The sequence below is a fragment of the Drosophila navojoa genome, chromosome 2 (assembly GCF_054131105.1).
Source record: "Drosophila navojoa isolate 15081-1374.11 chromosome 2, UAZ_NAV_1.0, whole genome shotgun sequence".
NCBI lineage: Eukaryota > Metazoa > Arthropoda > Insecta > Diptera > Drosophilidae > Drosophila > Drosophila navojoa.
Genome location: NC_142890.1, coordinates 17460599 through 17484881, shown reverse-complemented (window position 1 = coordinate 17484881; position 24283 = coordinate 17460599). Strand labels below are relative to the sequence as shown.

General features: G+C 41.9%; 2 protein-coding genes across 2 annotated transcripts; one reads left to right on the top strand and one right to left on the bottom strand.

Moving 5' to 3' along the window:
* Positions 1 to 18102: 18102 nt before the first annotated feature.
* LOC149092205 (Golgi-associated plant pathogenesis-related protein 1-like) lies at positions 18103 to 19241 on the bottom strand. Its single transcript, XM_089256267.1, has 5 exons — positions 19110 to 19241; positions 18911 to 19042; positions 18643 to 18854; positions 18494 to 18583; positions 18103 to 18429 (listed from the first exon to the last, which is right to left on the bottom strand). The coding sequence occupies exons 1-5, from the start codon at positions 19158 to 19160 to the stop codon at positions 18339 to 18341; spliced, it is 576 nt and encodes a 191-aa protein (XP_089112393.1). The 5' UTR covers positions 19161 to 19241; the 3' UTR covers positions 18103 to 18338.
* Positions 19242 to 22586: 3345 nt separating this feature from the next.
* On the top strand, positions 22587 to 23701 carry LOC108660121 (uncharacterized). The gene has a single exon (XM_018113409.3). It carries the CDS (start codon positions 22721 to 22723, stop codon positions 23681 to 23683), a length of 963 nt encoding a protein of 320 aa, XP_017968898.1. The 5' UTR covers positions 22587 to 22720; the 3' UTR covers positions 23684 to 23701.
* Positions 23702 to 24283: the final 582 nt, after the last annotated feature.

Genomic DNA, 24283 nt, shown 5'->3' with positions numbered 1-24283 from the left:
CAAAGAGCACGCATAAGTGGAGAGTATAATTAAGAATAAAGTTTTTTTTTTTTTTTTGACGGATATCAGCAGAAGAGCGAAGTTTTTCCCATTACCAGCAAGGCTATTGGGAGATTTGTTATTCTAAATAAAGTCTTACCATACCAAAAGAAGAAATCGATAGACCTAAAGTACTTGAAGAGATGCGCCACTTTTCTAACACAATGCCATGCAAATCAGCTAAAGTTTTCCGTTCATATTAAATCTAAAAATAAATCGTTAAATGAAATTTGTGATGTAAGTTGCGAGGAATTCCATAATAGGCCCTTCCACAGTCCCGGCGAGCGTAGGGCTGTTTGTTGTTCAGTGGCCCACGCTGAGGCGTGAAACGGCACACCCTTTAGGGCAAATAAGACAATCGAAATTCGATAATATTGAACGAGAGGAGCGACAAACCTAACCAGGCCGCAGGCAGCGAAGGCAGCGCCGGATTGGGTCAACAAAGAAGTCACACAAAACCCGGACAAATCAACTCGGAGGGCTTTCAGCTTTTGAAATCCGATGACAGACTAGATGGGTAAATGGGGAAAAGCATACATATCTATGTATGTCTAAAGGAAAATTGCGCAAAAAAAAAGGGAAATAAAAAACAATGAAAATGCCCCGAATGCATGCTAAATAGAGGATTTAGGTAAATGGATTTCTAGGCATTTTCGCATTTGCTCCGGAAATTGAATATAAACTGTGTGTCAGTGTGTGTGTATGTGTGTGTGTCCCTTTTGTCTTCTGCGATGACTATGTGTGCGCTTTTATTGGTGCTTTATATGTGTATGTGCGTGAGTGCGTGTGTGTGTGTGTTTTGCCGACCAACGTTAATAGCCAAAAGTTTAGGCAAAGATTTCATTTTATTATGTGGAAATTTATTAAAGCCTTTGGGCCAGGACGAGGGATTTTAATCGCTTTGCGCCACTTATGCCCATTGCCTGTGCCGCTATTGCTGTGGGCTGAGTGTTTAGTGTTGTTTGCGGTGTTGCCAGTGCTGCCAGTGTTGCTATGCTGGCTGCCCTCAGTTCCCGGCGTCCTTAAGCCCTGGAAATGGAATAATTGGATATTCTTGTTACATATTTGTGCAACTGCTGCTATCGCTCGATTCTCGGAAGCTCTGCTAGCTCTGACAGCACCGGCTGCGGGTCCAGCTGCTGACGGTGACGTTGATGCTGCTACTGCTGCTGCTGTTGCTGCTGATGTTGCTGCTGATGTTGATGTTGATGTTGTTAGCTTTTCAAAATGCTTTAAGTACGTTTAATGGCTTGCTAAGCTGCCTTATGCAGCAGCTACAAAGAAGGCATTAAAGAGTCTACCACAACAAGGAGCTCGAGCAAACGCAAAGAAAAGCGAAATAAAAATATAAATAACGGAACGTAATTGCTGCGACTCTGCATTCAAAATGGGTCACGTTTCACTATGAATAAAATTAAATAATTGTCTTTTATTTTATAATAATTATATACATATATTTTCATTGGCATTTGTTTGACTCGGTTCAATTTATGTGAATTCATTGCAATACAATTCAATCTCTGTTAATTAACTAAATTTAAATTTTCTTTGACATATATTATTTAATTTTATTAAAAAATCATTTGTATACATTTATTTTGAGTTTCTTAAATTTTTTAATGAATTTCTTTATTATCATAATTTGAATTTTTTTTTCTAGGCAAATATTTTTACGCTTGTGGATAACTTTTATACCATAATTAGTCGATCAATTCCATTCGATTTAGAGAGATTAGGGTATCCATTGCAAGAGAAAATATTTTTAAGCTTCTGATTGTTTTGTTTGTGTATCCCTCTAACTGGGCAATGGCAATGCACTAAGCGTATTCTGATGAGAGGAAGGAAACGAGAGGCAGAGGGAGAAAAATAGAGCTAAAATTGACACAGTTGAGGACAACAAGCAACAAATTTGAGATATTTTTCTTTTGCTCACTTTCCTTGGCTTCCTTGTTTAGTTGTTTCAGCTTCCGTTTTTGCTGCTGGCACTTCTTAGTTCTCATTTCTCATTTCGCTTGCTCACAGTCTTTTCTCTTTTTGTTTAACATGCGCTTCTGCAGTTAACCCAACGTTGCTCTGTCCACTGCAGCACTGCGCCATGTCCCTGGGTCGGCGCCAACATTGTTGGGGACAGTAACCATTGGGAATTAGCGCGGTCTGTAATAAGGATCGTCATCGCCCCCATAATCATTGGCCAGTGTAAACCTGCACTTAGTGTGGTCATTTCGCTTGCAGTCGACCCCCAGCAGCAGCAGCAGCAGAGGAAGCGAGCCGCGAGAGACACGCCCTCTCATGTGCGGCATGTCCAGCAGTCGCCCGGGGACTGGGCGCGAACGGATGAGCTGCGAGGCGATGTACCACTGGCTGAAATACTCCTGGGCGCAAATGGTAGCGCGCTTTGTGCGGCTTCCGCCTCGTCAGCTAATACCCAAATGGATGTTTAGTGTAAGTCGCCGGCATTGTTGCTCCTCTGGGTGCGCCAGGGCGGCGCTTCGGTGTGGACATCGCCGCTGCTCGGCTGCTGTATTTTCATTTTCTCGCATCCTCTTTGCTTCAGCCGGCTTTTGCGGGCCCCGCCGAACGGGTCCGACAAAGCAATTACGTAGCCTGTTATTGTTGACGGAGTCCAAGTTGTTGCTCATTTCAGTTTCTGCTTAAAACTTAATGACACTTTTAGTTAATTATCGCGGTGGATTTGCAAAATTAAGCGATTTGGGTATAATTACCAGGGATTACTCTACTCAACCCAGCCAGCCCAGTTTCTTTTCTTTCTCTCTCTCCTTCTTTCTTTTTTTATTCATTTTTATGGGGGTTTTCTTCTTTGTCTCGCGCCGACCGCAGCAGTGATTGTCAGGTTGCGGTTAACAAATCAGTTTTTGGAATTAGTATACCAAGTGCTTAGGGCAAAGTAAGTGGAAAATTGATGTAATTTTAAATGTGTGCCAGTCCTTAAAAGAAACTTGACAATGACAGCTTTTGTTAGTCTTTTATTAGTTGCCCAAGTACAATTTCACTTATTAAAAAAAAAAAAAAATAAAAATAAATACAAATAAAGAAATAAAACAAAAAAATAAAATAAAAAATTAATAAAATAAATAAAAATAAAAAAAAATAAAAAATAAATAAATAAATTATTAAAACAAAAAAATAATTATATAAAATAATATAAAATAAAATAAAATAAAATAAAATAAATAAATAAAATATGTACCTAAGAGTTTTGTCTCAATCCACACTTCTTCTATTTGCTTCTAGTTATATCTTACAGAAACTGCATTTATTATCGGAATGCAGTATTCTAATTTTATGCTCTACGACTAGCTCAGCTCTTTTTGGAGTACAAACTAATTTTCTCGATAGTTGGGCAAACTTTTGATACAAACTTAAAAGTAGTTTTCCAAATTGGAAAATATTCACAGCAGCTGCAGGTGAGCTGGCAATTAGCCTTCAATTAATTTAGAATTTTAAGCAAGCTGCATGAAGTTGGCGTATGCGAGAATAAATTTGCGATAGTTTTAGTTATTTTTTTTTATTTTTATATTAATATTAATGCTCAGTTGTTGGTGCTCGGGTGCCTTTAATATGTTACCTCTAGCCAGACTCTGAGACTTACGTTTGCAAATAATTTGTGCGTTGAACTAAGCGAAAAACCGAAAGGCAACCACACAAAAAGTTTTTAGACAACAGTTTTCAAAGTTTTACAAGTGGCGCAGAAAAACACGGAATGCAAGCAGAGCCGAGTGTGGCTAGAGCAGAGGAGAGAGGTAGGGTGACTGTCGATGGAGCTGAGATGAGGCTGGCTGCAGAGGCGGAAGCTTGTATTTGCCCACTTATACAGCGAACGAGTTAAAATTTATTGGTATTTCGGCTAAAATCTCGCAAAGTATAAACCACTTAGGTGCAACGCCTAGGGGCAGTTAGCGTCAGGGGCGTGGCCATGGCAAACACTTTCGTATTTTGTCTTGGCTGCACTTTTCTCTATATGTACTTTTTGTATGCCCTCAATTGTTGTTGCTGCACTTTGCAGGCATAAATCAGCCATGAGCAGCAGCAAATGCCAAAACTAAACCTCTTCGTAGACACACACACACACACATACTTATACACACACACATTCCACATACACAGACTAACGTGTGTGCGCGTTTCGTTTTAAAATCAGCTAAAGGTAAAACCATAGCAACAACAACAAATGGCCATATTACTTGCAACAATTGCAAGTGCTGTGAACCCAGATATAGCCCTGCCCCCCTCTCTACCCTATATACACATACATATACATATATATATCCCCTAGGTACCCTCTGTTGCAGCTTGCTTGGCGCGCATAAAGTTTCATTCAGCAGCAAAGTTTGTTTATATTTTATTATATTTTTCCCACGGCTTTTAAACGTTTTCAGATCGTAAGAATCAGATTGTATCGCTTCAGAGATACCCTATAAAGCTTAAGCATATATATGAGATAAGAATCAACTATTATAAACAGTATAAGAATGATTTGATGGGAAAAAGCTTCGTAGTAAATAAATAAATGTATTGAAAATATACTTGATTAATGAACAAACTTTTTGAATAGTTCATTTGACATATTTATTCCATATTTATATGAATTTTATTTGTGTAGTTCATTTAATGCGGCCTCAAATCAAGCCCCACGTCAATTGGTAGGGTATAACCCTTATTCAACTTCATTGGCTGGAAAGCCCTTCACGTTCACAGTACGGCAAAAAAAGGAAAGGAGAGAAAAAAGATTTCATTTAATTTCCGTGGTCATCCACATGAAGTAGTCTGCCTCGCATTTCGACTGCACAAGAGGCGTAAAAAAAGAACGGATGCGAAAAAAAACGAAGTATCAAAAGGAAAATGGACTCTGCCCTGAAAGGGGGCACGTGGCAAGTGGCAGCCTATTAGCGAGTGGCTACAACTCGACCCTGAATTTGCATGCCCAGCAAAAAGATATTATTTGTTAAGTTGCTGTCAGTGCCTTAAAAGCCCTCTCGCAGAGCGAGCCACTTGGCAACTCTGAAGATCGCTGGGCTCTGCCTGGGGCAGTTGTTGGGGCATTAAACAAATATGTAAACCTGTGTGCTTTACACATCATTCACAGCTGGCAAGGAGAGGAGCAGTAACGAGTTATTCTCTAATAGCAGCGTCACACACTTCCTTCTGTGTAACCAAAGCTTTGGTGCCCTTATTAGGTTTTCTGGTCAGGCCTGGAGTTGCTATCTGAAATTAGCATTTTAATTAAATCAACTGCAAGCCTCAATGCCATTGGGCTCTGCAGCATCATGTTGCACGTTCTGCACGTGAACAGACCGGAAATTACATAGGTCCTCAAATTTTGTTTTTCTCTTTTATATTTTTTGATTTTGGCTTTTAGATTTTGCAGCTTAGTGTACACTGACCACCTCGCGTGCCGGCAACAGATTCCTTTGAGGTTTCTATACTCAACGGACATCTGGTGATGATTTAATAATTTAATTTTTTGCTCGCAGCTTGGCTTTTGGTGCTCGGCCAGGCTTTGGCTTCAGCCTCTGCGTCCGCTCGGCCGTACGCCGGGTGTTTGGTCAAACGCACGCGACTGGGGCCAGTGCGTCGCCGGTGTCCTTTTCGGTGGGGCGGTGCGGCTCGGTGCTTCAGTGTCTCTGGTGTCAGCATTGAAATCCAGCGAAGCAGAAACTTGGCAAAGCCGCCGGATACGTGGGTGGGTGGCTGGGCCCTGCCACCAAGGAGCAGGCCGTAGCTGAGGCTCTGAGTGTGCTCTGAGGAGATGCCTTCAAGTTTAAGTTAGCGGAAATTGTCTGTTGTAGCGATATCCTGCTGCGTTTTACAGTCGCGTTATGAACTCCCATTCTCTATATCTCTCTCTCTCTCTCACACACACTCTCCCTCTGCGTGCGGCTGCTGCAGCCGGAGCGGCTTCTGCCACTGGACGCAGATGGATTAATGACAGCCACGTCTGGCGCACACTTTTGGCCCGCAGCCCTCACAGCTGGTAACTGTCTCAATTTAGCTTTGGCACCTTCTCCATCTTCTCGCTCGCGTCATCATCATAATCAACTTTCTTTTTATTTTATTTTACTTTATTTTATTTTCTTCTTTTTTTTTTTGGCTTGTGTCTCTGTTCGTCTTTGTTTTGCGCTTTGGATAAAACTTTTAATTAATTTTTCATATTTTATGCAGCAGCTCACCTGTGCTGGGTCGCCTTTGCTGTGGCCAAGGCCAGCAGCTGCTCGACTGCCGCAGAACTTTATAATGTGTAGCTAATTTGTAGGGATTCCATTTGATTTATATTGCACAAGTTACATATATTATGCGAACTATATGTGGGAGACTTTGACGCGTTTAAGGTATTCAATTAGCAAACATCAGAAATAATGCCACGCCTGCTCTGGCATTCTCTTTCCTACGTCATTAATTATTTACTATATATGTATCTCAGCTGCATTATCGTTCAATCAACAATGGGCAGGCAGCTCATATAATGCCTTATTTTCAAGGCACCTTAAAGACTATTTGCATATCTACAGCTTGAATGCCATTAAGGTATGTATTTAGGGAGTTGCGATGCGTAGTACTCCACTGGCACATATAAATTTACTTATACATGTATATACATACATGTATATTGTAGTATATGCATCTGTATCTATGCTGCAAATGCAACTGGTGCATTAATGAATATTTATAATGCACGCAGCTCCTCACTTCGCTCTGGCTCCTCACTCTGGTCAAAGGAACTGGTTTTAATTTATTCGTTCGCACGACTTTCATTTGTTTCACTTTCGACATGGAATTTTTAAGCGTAGTAAACTTCGTGAGAGTCGACATTCAGAGACACATGCACACCATTGTTAGAGTGCTCTTACACACACACACACGCACATTGGCATAGCAATCAACTGGCAGGGAGAAGCAAGGAAACAGAGTGGAAAACAACACAATTTCACTACTGCAATCATTTTGTTGGGCATTTGCCAGACAAACAGACAGACGACGACAGACAACGAACGGCAGGCAAAGTGCTTCAAAAACTGAAGCTTAGTCAAGATTTTTCAACAATTTTCCAACAGCTATATATCAGTTTTTTCACTTGCCGTCTTCTTGTTGCATTTCAAGATTGACGTGTGAAGAGCTTCTCTCAGTTATTATGAACAGCAGCAGCAGCAGCAGCACACTTGGTCTCTGTTGCATGTTTGGCATTCGTAACTAGGCGGGTGTGAGAATGGATTGGCAGCTGCTTCTGCATGCCGCATGCAACTCACTTGCCATCGCATCACTTGGCTCGAACTAATTTAAGGACACATTCTATTTCAGCCTTGTTGCATATTACGATTATTTTTACATTTATTTAAAGTGTATAAGTTGATGCTTTGTTAAATCAAGTTATGATCAACATTTTCATCATTATTAAGTTCCATTAGCAATCAAAATATTTTTACCCCTCGTCAATAAATATTTTTGTATTTTTTGCTTTCTATTTCAAGCGGTTTTCAATAAATTTCAATTATATGGGATTAAAATCTGTGTTTATGCATTTAACTCAATTTCTTTTCGTATTTTTTTTTTTTCCTTTGCTCTGCCTCTCTTGTTGATTATATTATTATTTGATTTTGCTTAAACAAGCTTCTCTTGTATCAATTTGTGGCCTGCACAATTCCGAACTCGCAATTTAATTGAAATTTAATTCCCAATAAAGAATTGCACGTTCCGGCTTGTGTGTTTTTATTTCAATTAAATATTGCTAAGGAAAATGTGTGGCTGATTTTCGGGTCTTAGAATTCAATTTCAGGAGCTGTGCTCAAGGCCCAAGAGCTGCAGTAAACATTGTCTAGGATTTGTCTTCAGCTTATATGTAGATGCACATACATTTATTCAACATAATATAGTATTTAATAAAGTAGATATTTATTTTAATTTAATATGTGTCAATCCTCATAAATTTTAAATTTCATATAAATAAATAGTAAACTCTAACTGCATTATGGTTCTCCTTCCATTAAATATAATGCTACTTCTCAATTTTCCGCCTTTACTGTCGCCCTATAAATAATATATCTGAAGTCGGTGTTAGGTTTCAGTTTCGCCTAGAGCTGCTTTCGCATTTAACTTTCTATTTCCGTGGGTGTCAGTTGTACGTAAGCATGACCTAAATAACTGTTTATCTTTATAATGATTGTCAGGCCGCAATGTGGTTGCCAGGACGAGGCTGCTGGGCGCGGTGGTGCTGGGGGAGCTGCTGTGATTTCTGGCGCGGTTATTGTTAAGTGCTGAATAAATAAATGTAAATTTTTCAAGATTATAAATCGTATGCAGTTGTAAACAGTTTGCAGACAAGGAAAAGCAGCTGTAGCGGGAAATCGAAAGGAGGAAGAGGTCTAGGAGGAAAGCTGGGCAGCAAGAGCAGCTGAAAGTAGAGAGCTGAGAGATGGGAGCTGGGAGCTGAGAGTTGGTGGTTGGGATGTGCCACAGTTGCATAAAATTGCATACGGAAAACTGTGGGAACACAATTTCTGGGGCAACAGCATCGATGTCGATGGTGTGTGTGTGTGGAGGCGCTACCATGTGCATCCTTCGAGGACATTTCGGTTGCGAGGCACGTTTTAAAGGCTTGATTTATGCGCACTAACTTGGATTTTACAGCGCGCTCGGCACTCGTTTCATCTGGCTCCGGCTATGGCTCCAGCTATGGCTCCAGCTATGGCTCCTGCTATGGCTCCAGCAACCGCGTTGTCTCCTCAGCTCGTCTGCCATGATTTTGTTGTTTTTTTTTTGGGTGTTTCTTTTTTCTTTTCTGCTATTTTTGGAGTTCAGCTGGTCGCCGGCGCTGGCAGTAGAGCTGTCAGTGTCGTATGGAAAGGATTATTTAGCGTCAGCAGCGGCTTGCAAGCGTCTCAGCGATAAGAGCGCAGGACTAACGACAATGGAGGCGATGCGTCGGAGGTCTGCTCTGCGACCGCTGATGACGACGAAAAGCGTTCCGATCAGCCGCGTTGAGCCTTGCCAGGGTCACTGGCGGCAGGCAGCTGCATGGGCGGAATGGATGTACAGTGCAGGCCAGGCGGCGCGGAAGCTGTGTGTCAGCTGTGCAGCTTCCACCAAAATATCAGCCACTTTAGCCGCAGATAAAGCTGTCGTCCTTTGTTGTGTGCAAGTGGGGGTGTGATGTGTGTGTGTGCGTGTGTGTGTGTGTGTGTGCGTGTGTGTGTGTAGAGGGCATTCAGCTGTGCGCAGTATCATAAAGTGCGCCTCGGCGAACCGAGATACACAAAGATTTGGCACTCTGTGCGTAGTTCTTATAAATTTCCCTTTTAACTTAATGTGCAGTCACATATTGCAAATGCAATGGTGGGACATTGCGTGTCTAATAAATAGAGAAATAAACCCATGGACAGTATAGATATATAAATGAACGACTGAAGAATGACCAAAATGAAAGAAAAGTTGTCAGTCGACTTTAGTTTGATTCTAACTTTGTTATCTGAAATAAGTAAAATGCAAATATTTCTATAAATATCCCAAGAATTCGCAATTCGCTATTGCTTAAAAGTCAAGTGCATAAAAGACTTCGAGGGGTCTTCAGATCATAGCAGCTGCAGCTGTTGGAATATACATAAATACGAATATGTACATATATGTATGTATATCGCACGAAATAATGCTTGACTTGCGATCGAGGTTGAACCAAATATTTGCGTCTGTCATTACAAGAACCAATGGCCGATGGTCGTGAGCCCTCGAGTGGGGGTTATTGAGGGCTTTATGAAATCATAAAAGTAATTAATTGATGTGTGTCTGTGTGTGCAGGCAGAGCGTAATTGCCGGCCCGGACAAATATGCCGTGCACGGCCGTACACAATATCTGCAATTTTTCAGCTTTTGCTGTTGACCAAAGAGGCCCCGAGACTCCGCGACCCCGCGACCACGAGATACCGAGTTACCGAGTTACCGACCCGCCGCGCTGTGCAACCGTAATGAAACTTAACAATTACATGCTGCAAGGCCTGAATTAAATTTTGAGTTGTGGCCGGTTTTATTGCAGATGATAATTGCTATGTAATGACATTGCCCATATCGATTGGCCACTATCCAGGCTCTCAGCGGCGCGGTTCGCTTTGGCTCCACATGACGACGAGCGCGCTTTGCGCTTTCCCGTCTACGTGCGTTACGCATTTTAATTATCCCATTGTGCTGGAGCAGGAGCATATTGAATTGAATTCGTCGCGATGCTGCAAACAAATCTCTGGCTCATTAAAGAAACGGAAAAGGACCTCAACGCAAATGAAGTATGCAAATGATGGGAATAATTATTAAATTGCGCGTAATTATTAAATTGTGTTGTATTCATTATCAATAGAAATGGAGGAAAAACGAGAAAGGTTCTCTTATATATGTATCCAGGATCATTCATTATTACTTTGATAACGAGTTGGGAAAGTTAAGATCCCACAAATAGCATTACAACATAATGAAATTTTGAGTATTTGTTCTTGTTTGTCGTATTTCTCTTATTTATAAACAAACACTGATTAATAGCTCTTTATGCGACAAGTGATATATTTATACCATTTATATTCAGTCACTTGGCTTAGCAAAGTACAGACAAAGGCAAAAATAAAACCCTCTTATACGGTGCTTTATGCTTTATTATAATAATGTACTCATGCGTCTCATATTACGCATTGTAGATAAACAATAATTACGCACATTCAAGCACATGTAAATTAACTTTGTATGGGTGGGGATGTGTCTCGGTGTGTGAGTGTGTTTGTGGTCTGTTGGTGTCCATGGAAGCATCAGCATTTGAATGCGAGTGCTCATATCTGGCGAGTCGGAGCGGGACGGAGCAGACGGGTGGGGTGGTGGGTCATTACAGATTTATCGCAACGAAATGTAGGTGTACACGATTTATGCACAGTTTGCTGAAAGCGACAACAGTAACGATGCCAACAAATCACTGCACAAAACAACAACAACAATGAAGATTATATGGCATTGGCATCAAGAGGCGCAACAGCATCAGCAACAACAGCAACAACAACAACTGCTAGCCACTGGCAATCGCAACAATGCCGTGCAGGGACTCAGCGGGTGCGTGTGTGCATGTGTGCATGTCTGTGTGTGTGTGTTTGCTGATTGCCCGACCATAATGTGCGGCTGCCCCAAAGGGCTGCCCAGGCCTCCGACGGCTCTGACTGCTCACAATTCCCACAGCCACTCCGACAACTCGACTCCACCCGCCGTCACCCGCTCAGCAGCATGTACCGGCTGCATGAATGTAGCGTATCACTTAATGTGTGGCCAGCTTCAAGCGGAAACGGAAACGCCCCACAAATCGTGGCCTAATGATCAGCTCTCATTTAATTAATTGTTGATAACAGTTGCATGTGGCATCACCAAGCAGCAACCACAGCAGCAACCACAGCAGCAGCAGCCGCAGCATCAGCAGTCCATGTCCAGCGGCACCTGCTATGCGGAACTGCGTCGCAGGCTGTGCCAGCCACATTGTTAACCAAAATTCAATCTCCATGATTAAGTGACTGTGGGCACGGCTCCTAATCATATTCTAATTACCCACGAGATAAGCTAAATTTCATATTCACTCAACACATGATATAAACAGATTGCGAATAGATAGACAGAAATGTTAAGCATATTTATTTATTTATCCTTTGCATATTTTTTATTTTTAAGAGTTGTTAAGAAAATACATAAATCTCTTTTTGTTTTTTTTTTTTTCATATTTAATATTTATTTAATTTTAATATAAATAATTATTCCCATTTATCCCGACATACATATATAAATAAATGCTCCTAAGTAAACTCTTCATTTATTAAGTTTGTTGGCTGTCCGTGTGTGAGCGAGCATGTGTGTGAGGGTGTGCTTGTGTGTACTTGGGCTGGCTCGCATAAGTTGGGGCTGTTAAAAGATCATTAAATGGGCAGGCGAGCTGGGCTGGTGGGGGGCCGCACAAATTGCAACAATTTGGGAGCACCTCGCTCCACATGCACATCAATTGCAGCAACTTTTATAAACTGTTTCAACTCAAATTATATTTACGAGAGACCGCAGAAAAATTGACAAGGCGCTGGCTGCAACATATACGAAATGTGCCAGACAGATATGCCAAGAAGCCAAGGCACAGCAACAAATTTGTGGCACTGCATATGAGGGGATGCTTCAGGCTGCCAGTGGCACAAAGCGGAGCTCCGAGCTCCGAGTCGCGGGCTGCTGCTGTGCGCTGTGTATTGGTGCGATTGCGGCATGTGGCATGCGGCATGCGGCACGCGGCATCATTAAGCGCATCATTTTTGGTACTTAAAACTTCAGCAACGTTTCGCTGTAACAACAGCTGAAACAACAACAACAACAACAATAGGAGCAGCAGCAGTAACGACAGCAACAAACGTTGCCGCTGAAAGAGACGTAATTTTTAATAGTTTTCGCAATTAAATCGTAAAATTTAACAACTTTGCGCAGTTCTTAACGAAATTGCATTGGGCGCAAGTCGCCAAAATCTGACACTGATGCATTTCCGGTTGGCTCTAGCCTAACTTTGCAAGCATCCGCTTGCCCGTCTCTGTCTCTGTCTCTCTCTCACTCCCCCTCTATCTCTATCTCTTTGCTCTGCAATAAGAATATCGCAAAGTTAGCTTATTTTGCTGTGGCTGCGCTCCATTTGGATATTAACTTTATGTTTTCTTTCGTGCAGATCTTAAAATTAAGTGTTTATAGCTGGCGCAAAATATTATAGCGCAACTTGCATAATAATATTTAGTATAGATATAAAACTAATTGGTGCCATTCTATAATGTTTGGCTTCAAATATTTCTCTTTTTTTATTTTTTAATAACTATTTTTGTGATACTTTGCAAATAAATAAAAAAAAAATTAAAAATCAGATTAAATTGTATTTTAATTTGTTTGTATACTCTTATTCATCAAATTTGTGGCAGCAAAAAAATCCTGCGACCACAAATGGCTGTGCCAAGAAGAAGCTTCGACTCGCATTAGGCCATAATTTATATGCGCAATGCCAGAGCCAAGAACTAAGCGCAGCAGACATACATACATACATACATACATACATACATACATACATACATACATACATGTCTCGATGCTCTTATATCCAGTTCAAAATTCAAATGGCCAGCTGTGCATGGCTGTTGCTGCTGCTGCCTCCGCTGCTGCTGCGCTCTGCAGCAGGAAGGTGCAATTTATAGGAATTCCATCAATTCTGGAACCATGCTCTGTTCTGCTCCAATTTCAAATTGAAGGCATCCAACTGTGCTGTTTGACCCGCACCGTACGGCAATAGGAGGCAGGCAGCGGACGGCGCTTTGTCGCTGTTCGACAAGTCACCCGCACCAGCGCCCAGTCATGGCGACTGCCAGCCCCCTGACCTGGCCTGGCCTGGCCTGGCCTGGCCTGACCAACCGCTCATCATAAATACAAAGCAGGCAGCGCTTTGTCAGCTGGCCCGCTCTGACACTTTTATTGGCTCTTGTGTCGCTGAAAGGTGCTCAGCAGCGATATGCCAGCAGCATCCTGCAGCATCCTGTGCTCAGTGCCCAATGCTCTGTGCTCTGGGCTGGGCCACGCCCCTAGCCCAGTCTATCGCTTTGTTGGACAGCGCAACGCACGTCTTTGTGCAACGCAAATGAAATTGAAAATTTTTATGATGCCAATGTAGGGGCGCACCCCTAGCAGAGAAGTGCCACTCGGTGGCTCGGCTGAAGCTGCTACTGCTGTTGCTGCTGCTGGCGCCGTAGGAATTTTGAAAATTTAAGAAGCTGTATAAAGTTAGTTAATCTGCTGCTGATTAAGATGCTGCAACTTCTTGGTATTTACGGCATCGAGGGCCAGGCCCGTATAATTTTAATAGTCTCCAATGGGCGACACGCGCTGCTCCGATTTCAGCCCCATCGTCAGCTCCGTCGTCAGCTCCAGCTCCGATGTTTATGACCGTTTGCTCCTTAACCGAAACTACAGCTTAAACATTTTGCGCCAACTGAAGCCCAGCCGAGCGCATTTCCACGCGCTAAAAGTAGCTGGCAAGTAACAAGCTTAACCGCAAAACTTTTAAATAAACTTTTGTTGCTTGTCGCACTGTTGTTGCCTGCAAAATAATTCAGAGTGCGCCCGCGCGAGCGGCATAACTATAACTTCCGATTCCGTTGCCAGCCCTTGGCTGGCCGATGGCGGGGGTCTGGCAAGAGTTACTGCTGCGGGTGCGCCATGTAATACAGTTAAATATAAATTCAAAAAATATATAGAGTTTGTGCAACTTTTCACGCTACTCTCCGCACTTGCCCCTCCGCTTTTCTAGCTAGCTCTTTTTCTAGCTGTTTGTTTTATTTTTTTGCTTTCTTTCTTCTTGCCTTATTTTATTTTCTTACTCGTGCAATTTGCATGAGCGGCAAACACCCACGAACAACTAACAAGTCCTGCTTGACGGCAGCAGCACCAACAACAACAACAGCAACAGCAACAGCAACAACAACAATGGGAGTGGCAAGCAAACTTCCGGCTGATGAATAAGTGTCTGCGTGGTCATATGACTGCAAGGGGGAGTGGCCGAGGGGCGTAGCTACTATTGCCATCGCTGCTTGTTTGCTGTGTGTGCGTGTTTAGTTTGTTTGACTGTAAAAAATAAAACAAAATAATAATAAAAACAACTTCCTAATTGCGAAAATAAAAATCAACAACTGCCGCAGCAGCAGCTACAAAAAACAATAACAACAACAACAATTTAGTGGCAACAATGGGCAACAATCGAGCTGATAAAACTGAAAACTTGCTCTCAAAATATCTATCGGTGTAATTGTGTGTGTGTGTGCCTGTGTGAAAATGCGTGAGCCTTTGTAACATGAGGAGCAACTGAGCTCTGTTACTCGTACAGCACTGTTAAAAGACACAATCGTGCACGTACAGAACTTGCCAATGCTAACTTACAGCTGATCTGCAGAGTCACTTAACAGCGGTCTGTTGTCGCTTTTTAGCAGCGTTGCCAGATCGCGATTTTACTCGATTTCACTTGTTAATTAATATTTGTCAATGTTGTTTCATAATGCAAACAAATTTATTTGATTCAAAATCAGAACACAAAGCCCATTGTGGCGCTTGGGTGGCATTGGCGTAGAATCGCAGTTGGGCATAAATTTAACGCCGAACAACTCGGACTTCCGCTCTGACCGAGCGCCATGTTGTTATGCAGACTGTGCGGACGTTGCTGGGCCGCAATACTCCCTCAGTCCCCCATTCTACATGGCTGTGTGGCTGTTTGTCTGTTTGAGAGAGAGAGAGAGAGAGAGTGAGTGTGCTGTGTGTGTGTGTGTGTGTATGTGTGTCTGCGCGTGTGTACGAATACGGTTGAACAAAAAGTAAATGGGCCCAGGGCTCACAGCAGTGCCGGCAAACAAACAAACCAAATGAAGTTATACAAACTCTGATAGCGGCAGCAGCAGCAACAACAAATAAGCAACGCAGCTAGTCCTGAGGCTTGAAAAAATGTCGGCTCATATTAATTTGTGCTATCTCAGTGACGTTTTACATGCGTATAATTGTTGTTGTTGCTGCTGCTGTTGCTCGTTCGCGTGCGCAGTTCTAGCAATAAATTTGATTTGTTTAGCAATTTGTTGCATATCGCACTGCGCATACGCCCCGTGCATTCATCTACACGCAGTCACGTCTGTCGTCATTGCTGCTATTGCTGCTGTTGCTGCTGCTGTTGCTGTTGCTGCTGCTGTTGATGCAATGTCTACTGCCGTTTTATCCCGCGTTTGTGCAGTTGCTTTAGCGATGAATAACGTGTTTTGTCTCTGTTATTTTCTCTCTTTTCTCTAGCAACTGCCAGCTTTATGCGACAGTTTATGCACTACAACTGGCAATAATTTATGGTGAAATATGTTTCTATGCATAAACTGATGCGCATCACTGTCTATCTATGCATGCGTGCATATATTTGCGTGTATTCTCAATTATTCCACTCCATTGCATAAGCTTATATATTTATTAATAGTAAATTAATGAATAAAATTAAAATACAAACTTTATGTTTTAATTATGGTTTTCCATTTTCATAGTAGTAGAATTATGTTTAGTTTATTTACGTCCCAATGAGTCTTTCCGTTCACTGTTGCATAACACTTGAGACCAAAATGCATTGAGCTCAGATCTTTTTCGCTCTGCATGCCAATGTCGATGTCTTTCTCGTTTGTATAATGAATAATAATTTGGTATGTACTTCATTTTAATTATTACTCAATTAGGTCAAAGCCGTTACAATATAAGTACCGAGCTGTGCCAGCGATGCTCGTAATTAAGAACTCGTGTTATTAAACAATTTTCACAGGCCAGAGACGGAACGAGGGGGCCTAAAGTGTGTGTGCGGGGTTGGGGTCGGTGGCTAGCGGAAAATGCGCTTCAGTTCTTGTCGCCAGCCGCGTCATTAGGGACGCTTTGTGTGCAAATTTGATTTCATAACATTTTGTCAGTGCCCTCGCCTCGATTTGGCGCCTTTACGATGCACATAAATTTGATGACCAAGTTGAACTTATAAATACTTGACGAACTGCCGCGCAACTGTGTCGCCACAGCCAAGATGAAGTGACGATGACGTTGACAAATCTGATCAGCATGTAGATGGCAGCGGGCGTGGAGATGAGCGAAGGAGCCCCTGCTTGCCAACAAAATGAATTTGGTAGACAAGTTAGTTGCACTCGATCAAAGTTTGAATATGAAATTATGTTTACAGCAGTGAGCTTTACTTTAAAGGGCTATCATATCTAAATAAATTCCTCTCATCTATTGCTAAAGCTGTGACATACCTCTGCTTTAATAGCACATTACATTTCCACTAAAGCTTAAGCAATTTGAATGTCATTAGGCACTGCGCAGCAGCAAAAGGCAAACGCAATTCACATATCACACCCCTATATATATCTAGATGTGTGTGTGTGTTCGCAACAGCAAATGCAAATGGTGAACAAAAAAGTGTCTACCAGAGGTGAAAAAGGAAACAAAAATAAATAAATAAAACTTCATATCTGATTGAATAATAATGTGTGCTTAAGGACTTAATGTGCTGCTGCCAGCAGCTGGTTCAAGCAGGTCTCCAGCGTCTAGCTGAGCCAGAACAGACTCTTGTAGTATTCTTTTTTTTTTGTACTCTACCTTCTGTCTCTTTGCTGTAAATAGCACTTGTTTTGAAGAAAGGAAAAAAAAAAAAAAAACTACAACAACAATAAGAACAAACAACATTGAAAGGTTAAGGCTCTGCATCCAACGGGGAATTCGTTCTTTGCCTGGCGCTGATTGCTAAACAGTAAGGAAAACCATGTTAAAGCCAGCAAAAGCAAACTACTTGTAAATAAGCACAGGCATACACACGCACACGCACACATATGCATGCATTACAATACATTGACAGCACAACAGAAGGTGAATGGAAAAAAATTGAATTCTCTTATCGCACGTTTTCAAATTAACCCAAGGCACCAACCCCACAGGGCTGTGTGTCAAGCTTATTTAAATTTGCTCCATCCCAACAGCCCCCTTTTGCACCCTTTGCATCCTTTGCACCCCTCGCACATTGCTAGCTATCATCATTAGCAGCACATTTGGATAGATACCCACAGTCGAGATCTTTTGGTACTCACCGGCAAGCAAAAAACATAGTCAAAAATAAATAAAAAGAAAAAAAAATGAGAAACCGAAGAAGGAGAAACCTCATAAGAGTATTAAACTCTTTGGCATATTACTCTGCTCTAAATTGAAGACATTTCTGAAATATAATGGTAATGTTAACTTGTTCTGTTTCACCTTCTGTGTCTCTCTCTCACACACGATCTTTCTCTTCGACTCTCTCTGTATATATTGTATATATCTGATTATGTTTTGTCATTAGTCATATAAATTTATTCTGTTTCTCTCTCCCGTAATATATAATTTACCTATCGAAATCAAATCGATGACAGCATTATTGGCTAAAGATGTAATATTTGAGTTCTCAACTCGGTCTTATTTGGTATATTTCCAGCCATTTAACACTTGCCAAACATTCAAGTTCAGTCATCCATTCTATTCATTTATTGGTCGGAAATAGTGTAAGAAATACGAAAGTCAAACGATTTTGTGTGTTGACCAGGAATGAGTATCTGCAGTCGGTAGTGCACTTGATTTACGTTGCAAAAGAGATTTTGTTTAGCGAAGTAAATTCTGTACTGAACCAAGACATATAGAAAGCTTTAAGAAAACTTCAGTTCCATGGTTCTCTTAATAATTGCTGCCGGTTATTATTGGTTAAAAATAGACACTCTAACAGCCAGTAAAATTAGAAGGGAAATAGCTGCGAGAATACAGTTGGGAGTTAGAATTGAACATTGGCTGAGGATTTAAAATGGTTATAAGAAAATATACTTGCTGAATAAGATAATCAGATCAAACATACCTAATTGGCTGTCCAATATTTTCTCTGAATTGTCCAATCTCATTGCCACGGGGGTAGATTTTGACAACTACGTAATATACATCTTCTAAACTGAAATGAGAGCTATTTTTTGCGTTTCCTATATAAAGTCTGCCATCTGCCATACATACTCTGAGCAAAACCCAATACCAATGTACTTTGACGATTTCCAAATCATAAGAGTGAAGCGCGAGGGACTATACTTATCGTAGTCGTAATTGTCCCCCTCGTTGTACCAATCGTGTATACACTTCAAGGGTTTCAGTGCATGACATGTGAGATTTGAAAATGATTGAGGTTCATCAAAAGGTATTGAGCGTGGTTCTCTCGGCTGGCATAAGCGCTGGAAATATATCGTAGATCGTCTATCAAAGTTATAAACAATAAAAAATAACGTACAATAGCTTCCCTCTGAGCCAATTTGCAGAACTCTTTATCAAGAATGAGGCGTGGACTTCCGTGTAAATCGCGGTAAGAATTAATAGATTCCAGGAAAGCGAGTCTGAATTGCTCGTTGGATTGGATACTCAACTGTGAAAATTTGGCGGTTCAGAAATGCCATTTATAGATAAACAATTACATTTATATGCTACAATACCAACAAAATTAGTAAGACACTATGAAATAACCAAACCTTCCCAAAATACATGGCGCAAGATTTTTCATAGTTTTTGTTGTATTATTTTTATTTTTATTTACTTTTTTTGGAAAACTGTATATAATAGTTTTCTATGTGATTACTTTGTTCTAAATTACGATATAATTTTAACTAGAGAAATATACATCTATATACCCGCAATTGGATTAATTTACACAGCTTTACACACGTCTTCACACAGGCTAATAGAAACTTTTTTTTTTTTAAGAAAAATAATAGCAATAATAATAATAATAATAATAATAATAATAATAAGAAATTTAAAATAAAAACAATATACAATATATATTTTTTCAAATATATTATTATATTTATATTTATTGACTTCTATGACTGAACTTCAAATGAATAAAACATCAAATTTATATATTTAATTGTTATAATATGTTATTTAGTTTTAGTTGACTCTAGCTTTGTCAATATCTTTAAATAAATAAAATAAAATAAAAATTCCCTTTGCTAAATATATTAAATTCCCTCTAAGATATTCTTGAATCTTCTCAAATGGGCCACGAATATTTGTATCCCTTCCCTGGACGCATTACGAGTAATGCATTTTTGCATTAAGGTTCTTAAATGCTCATCGCGCTGCCATCCGGCGTTTGACTGGCTGACGGATTACCCCAAAGCGCTGCCAGTGGGTCGTCACAAAGGGTCGTTAAGATGGCACCCAGTAGTTTGGTAGTTTGGTGGGGGATTTCAATTATTATGGCCGGAGCAGAGGATAATGCGATGCTTTCTATAGTCAACGACAGCAGGATAACTCTATTACTGTCACACCCACACACAAACACAGATGCACATACGCACATGCTGCATGATATTAAATTTTTTGCTAGTGTTGAGGAGTTTGCCAATAAATGATGGCGAACAGCCCAACGAGCATCAGTGCTCCATATCCAGTGTCCTGGGATTGACAGTTTCCATGTGCACTTGCGCTTGTGTGGCTACGTGTGTGTGTGTGTGTGTGTAAGGATGAGTGCTGTACGATGGATGAGTTGTTGCCGCAACGCATGTGGCTGATGCTTTGGGCCATCATTGTTGACAACAATATCAGTGACAGCCACTGCAACAACAACAACAACAACATCAACAACAGTTGGCTAAAACGCGATTGTCAGTTACTCTGTCCTCTATTGGTCTCCGCTGTAAAATGTCAATTTGGGGACCGTGACGAAGATTTATTGTGTGCCGCGCCTCATTTTGATGGGCGTGCTTAAGTATCCCAAACGAATATGTGTATTTATACACGTATATATTTCTCTATTCCTCATATTTATTCACCTAATATATATATATACTTTGCTTGAGATGCAGTATTTTGATAATTCAATGGATCAATGGACGGACAATTGTGGCCAGCAAAAGTATTCACCCAAAAGAAATGAACTACTGCGCATATTGTATTATATCGTGGATATGCAGTAAAGATAAAATAGGCAAATTTACCTAGCAGTTAGAGCAAAGCTTCACACCATTCAATTGGATAATCCGTGCTAGAAAGACAGGAGCTAGTGAGAGTCTAAGTAAGTCTCCGAGCCATGAATAAATCTTTGGGAATGATGTATGCATATATACAGTGACATCCTACTCAACCAATTAATAACTTTTTCTACACGAAACTCATCTAAATTGTTTCAGTGTGAGGCTATTAAGCCCCTCTAGAGCTGCCCCTCAGGGCAATTCAAATTAAAGTCAGCTTTTTTCGTGTTTACATCATCATTTCCACTTGTTGCCAAAGAGGCTAAGTAAAAATTGTTTATTTATTGAAATTAGATTCTCAATGTATTTTGATAGAGATACATACATGTATGTATGTATGTATGTGCATATGCATTCATAAATTCCTTTGTCGACATATTTTATTTGTACACAACAGCACAAAATCTAGCTATGGATATTTACAAAAGTTAAACTAATTTCATTCGAATCGAGTCAGTCGTACGGCACTGTCTCACGCACACACCCACAATCCCATACACACACACAGTGATAGCATGCTGGGGATATTTTTCGCATTTATTGCGCTCCTCCACAGCGCTTTCCACATGTATCCAGGGCGTTTAGAACTTTACACCGTGGCACAGTCTGCGTAGCCTCTAAGCTCGTCCGCTGCTGGGCTGAGTGGCTCCAGCTCCAGCCACGCCCACAGCCACATGCACATGCAAGGCTGGTGGAAAGTGGGTGCCCAGGAGGCAGCCATGACCGACATTCGATGAATTGACCAATGCAACTTGTTATTTTTGTGTGCAACAGCGCGTTTCATTTGCCGCCCTGTGAGGAGGGGAACGGGGCGTGGGTAAGGTCAGGTTAGGCTGCTGGATAGACAAGTTGCCTTTGAAAGTTTTTCGTTTTTCGTTTTTCGCTCTTCGCATTTAGGTAGTTTTTCAGCGAATCGACAGAGCACGTCTGTTTCACCTGTTTCACCCGTTTGTCTGTGTTGCAGTTGTTGTTTGTTTGCGTATTATTGCCCCTAGATGGGAAATTGTGTTTATTTGTGTTTGTGCGCTGGCGTGTACAGGTGTTTGCACTCGTGTGCGTCGGTGAGCATGAGTTTAACGCTGACAATTGTGATTTCGCCGTGGTTATGCGAGTGGGTACGCAATCACAGCCTTTAATTAGATTTTTTTTATATCGATTTCAGCTGAATGCTTTTTCCTAGCCATAATAAAAATTATCAGTAGTCTGCTTTACATTCGAGCTCCTTCAACCGCAGAGCATCTGCAGGTCAAATGTTTACTCTCTCTCCCTCTCTCTCTCTCTATCTCTCTCTTTGCATTATTGCCTATTTAATTAATTATCATAAAACCCCATCAGCATTTGTTGTCCTGTCTTTTTACTTAGGTCCTATTAAATTCGCATTATGCTTGTTTGCTGCTCGCATTGGCTTTCATTATGAAGATGAATTGTTGCCACTGCAACTGGGTCGCCATCTGGAACTGGAAATAAAACTGGAACTATGTATGTCTAGGGCCGTGCGTAGCACACATGCCCAAGTGTTTGCCCTGCCATGCTGCCACCCTCTCCAGCACACCTCTGTCCCCTGCTGCGTGCTCAGGTGCTTAGCCCATGTGTGTGTGTGTGTGCGTGTGTGTGTTTGCCTTTGCATTGGTTAGTTACGTCTGGGTTAAGTGCTCCTTAAGCGCTTTTGCAAATGCCATTCATTGTGCATAGAACACAGAGCCGCCGGCCTTAGCAGCCCCAGCTGTTAGACAGCTCTTCAATACATTGCGCATAACCTAATCAAAATTAATGAGTCGAGCTGCTCTAAAGGCAGCAGTCATAATTGCTACAAGAGCGGGCAGAATACCTTCAATTAAACTTTGTTCATTTTCCAATGCCTTAGATTAGAGCAAACAAACTTGATCTATATTCGAATCCCAGACTCTTTCTCAAATGAGATTAACACACTCTGCTTTAATGTTCAACAATTTGAGTTTGTATTTTTCATTTGGAATAGCCTTAGTTTGTTTTTGATTTTCCAGCAAAATAGTCTATATTAAATTTGCAATCAACAATTGTTTGTCACACCTCTAGTTTTTTCATTCGCAATGGAAAAGACAAGGGAGTCAACAGAATCGCTGCCCACTTGCAGGGCGCCCGGACTGCCCATCTGTGAGCCGGAGGATACACACATCTCCGTAGTAGAGCAAGTGCCCTACAAAAAAATTGAGCCACCAGTGCCGCCGAAGACCCTATATTGCGACAGTATTGACAGACTCGATGAGCTGGAGGATGCGGATGATGAGGCAGAGGAGGGGGAGGAGGAGGAGGGGGATGAGGCAAGTGGCGGCCAGTCAACAAAGTCCGAGGAGCTGGTGCTGCTCGAGCAGATAGAAGCCGAGCTACTGGAGAAAAAGCAGGCTGTTGATCGTATCGGCGAGGAAATGGCATTGGACATGCCGGAATGTCCGTCGGAAGACTCCTGCGTAAACATGGAGCTGGAGCTGCAGCGGGGCAAGGTCCATCCCCACATATACAAGCTGCAGCAGGAAAATCACCAGCTGCGCCAGCAGCTGAGCAAGGCGCAGCTCAGCTGCAAGGCCATCGACCTGTCGCTGAAATACCTGCGCAACAGTTTCTGCCGGGATCTGAAGGCGGCAGCGATCTTGCAGCGCCGTCTGGACGAGCTGAACTCGTTCAAGCTCAATGTGGAGCACGAGCAGGCATTGTGCAGGCAACGCTACCGTCACCTGGAGGAGTCCAAGTACGACTGGGTCGACTGCAAGGCCTACTTGAAAGAGAACGATGCCCACACCCAGCGGCAGATCAAAAAGTTCGTGATGAGAGCCGATTACACACAGCCCAAGATCGACGCGGTCAAGCTGCTCACGAGGGCCAAGCGCAAGGCCATGTATGTGCACAACGCTCTGACCAGCAGAATGGCCAAGTTTGGCCAGTGGATCTGCACGGCCGCTGTCTCGCGCGAGTCGAAGAATGCTTGCCGCTTCAACTCCGACATATCTCTGTTTATACGCCGCAACGAGCACCTCCTTGTCAAAGAAAAGCATTAAAACAAAATCTGTGCGAAATGGGCTCGCTGTGTCGTGGAAGTGGGGCGTGGCGGGTGTGGGGGCTGGTAGCAGAAACGATCTAGCGTTAAGCAGCAGCAGTTCATTTGCATTTGTCGCTGAGAGGAGGGAGGACAGGGAAACGCCTTGATTATGTTATTCTTCCAGTCGGAGGCGTGTGCTTGACCATTTGCAGCCACGTGACGCCAGCTGCTCCAAATGGCGCCATTTTTTGTATCTCTTGGTGTTTTGGGTTTGTCTTGCTGCTGTTGCTTTTGTTGTTTCTGTTTCGGTTTTTGGGGCCTGACAGCAAAATGTATTTAGCATAAAAATTTACGATAATGATGCCAACAACATGGCCAACAACCTCAAAGGCCGCCTGTCCGCTGCCACCTGCCCTCACCCCCCTCTACGCTGTGCCACCCACTAAATAGACAAGCGTTTGGCGTCAAAAAGGACAACAACAATCGACACACGAAGAAGAAGAAGAAGGAGAAAAAAAATCATCAAACAAGGCTTAGGAGCGGGGCGTCAGCTTTTGGGGTGCCTTGCGGTTTGGGGCAAATGTCATTGCTCTGTTAACGCAAAAAGTTAAATTAATAT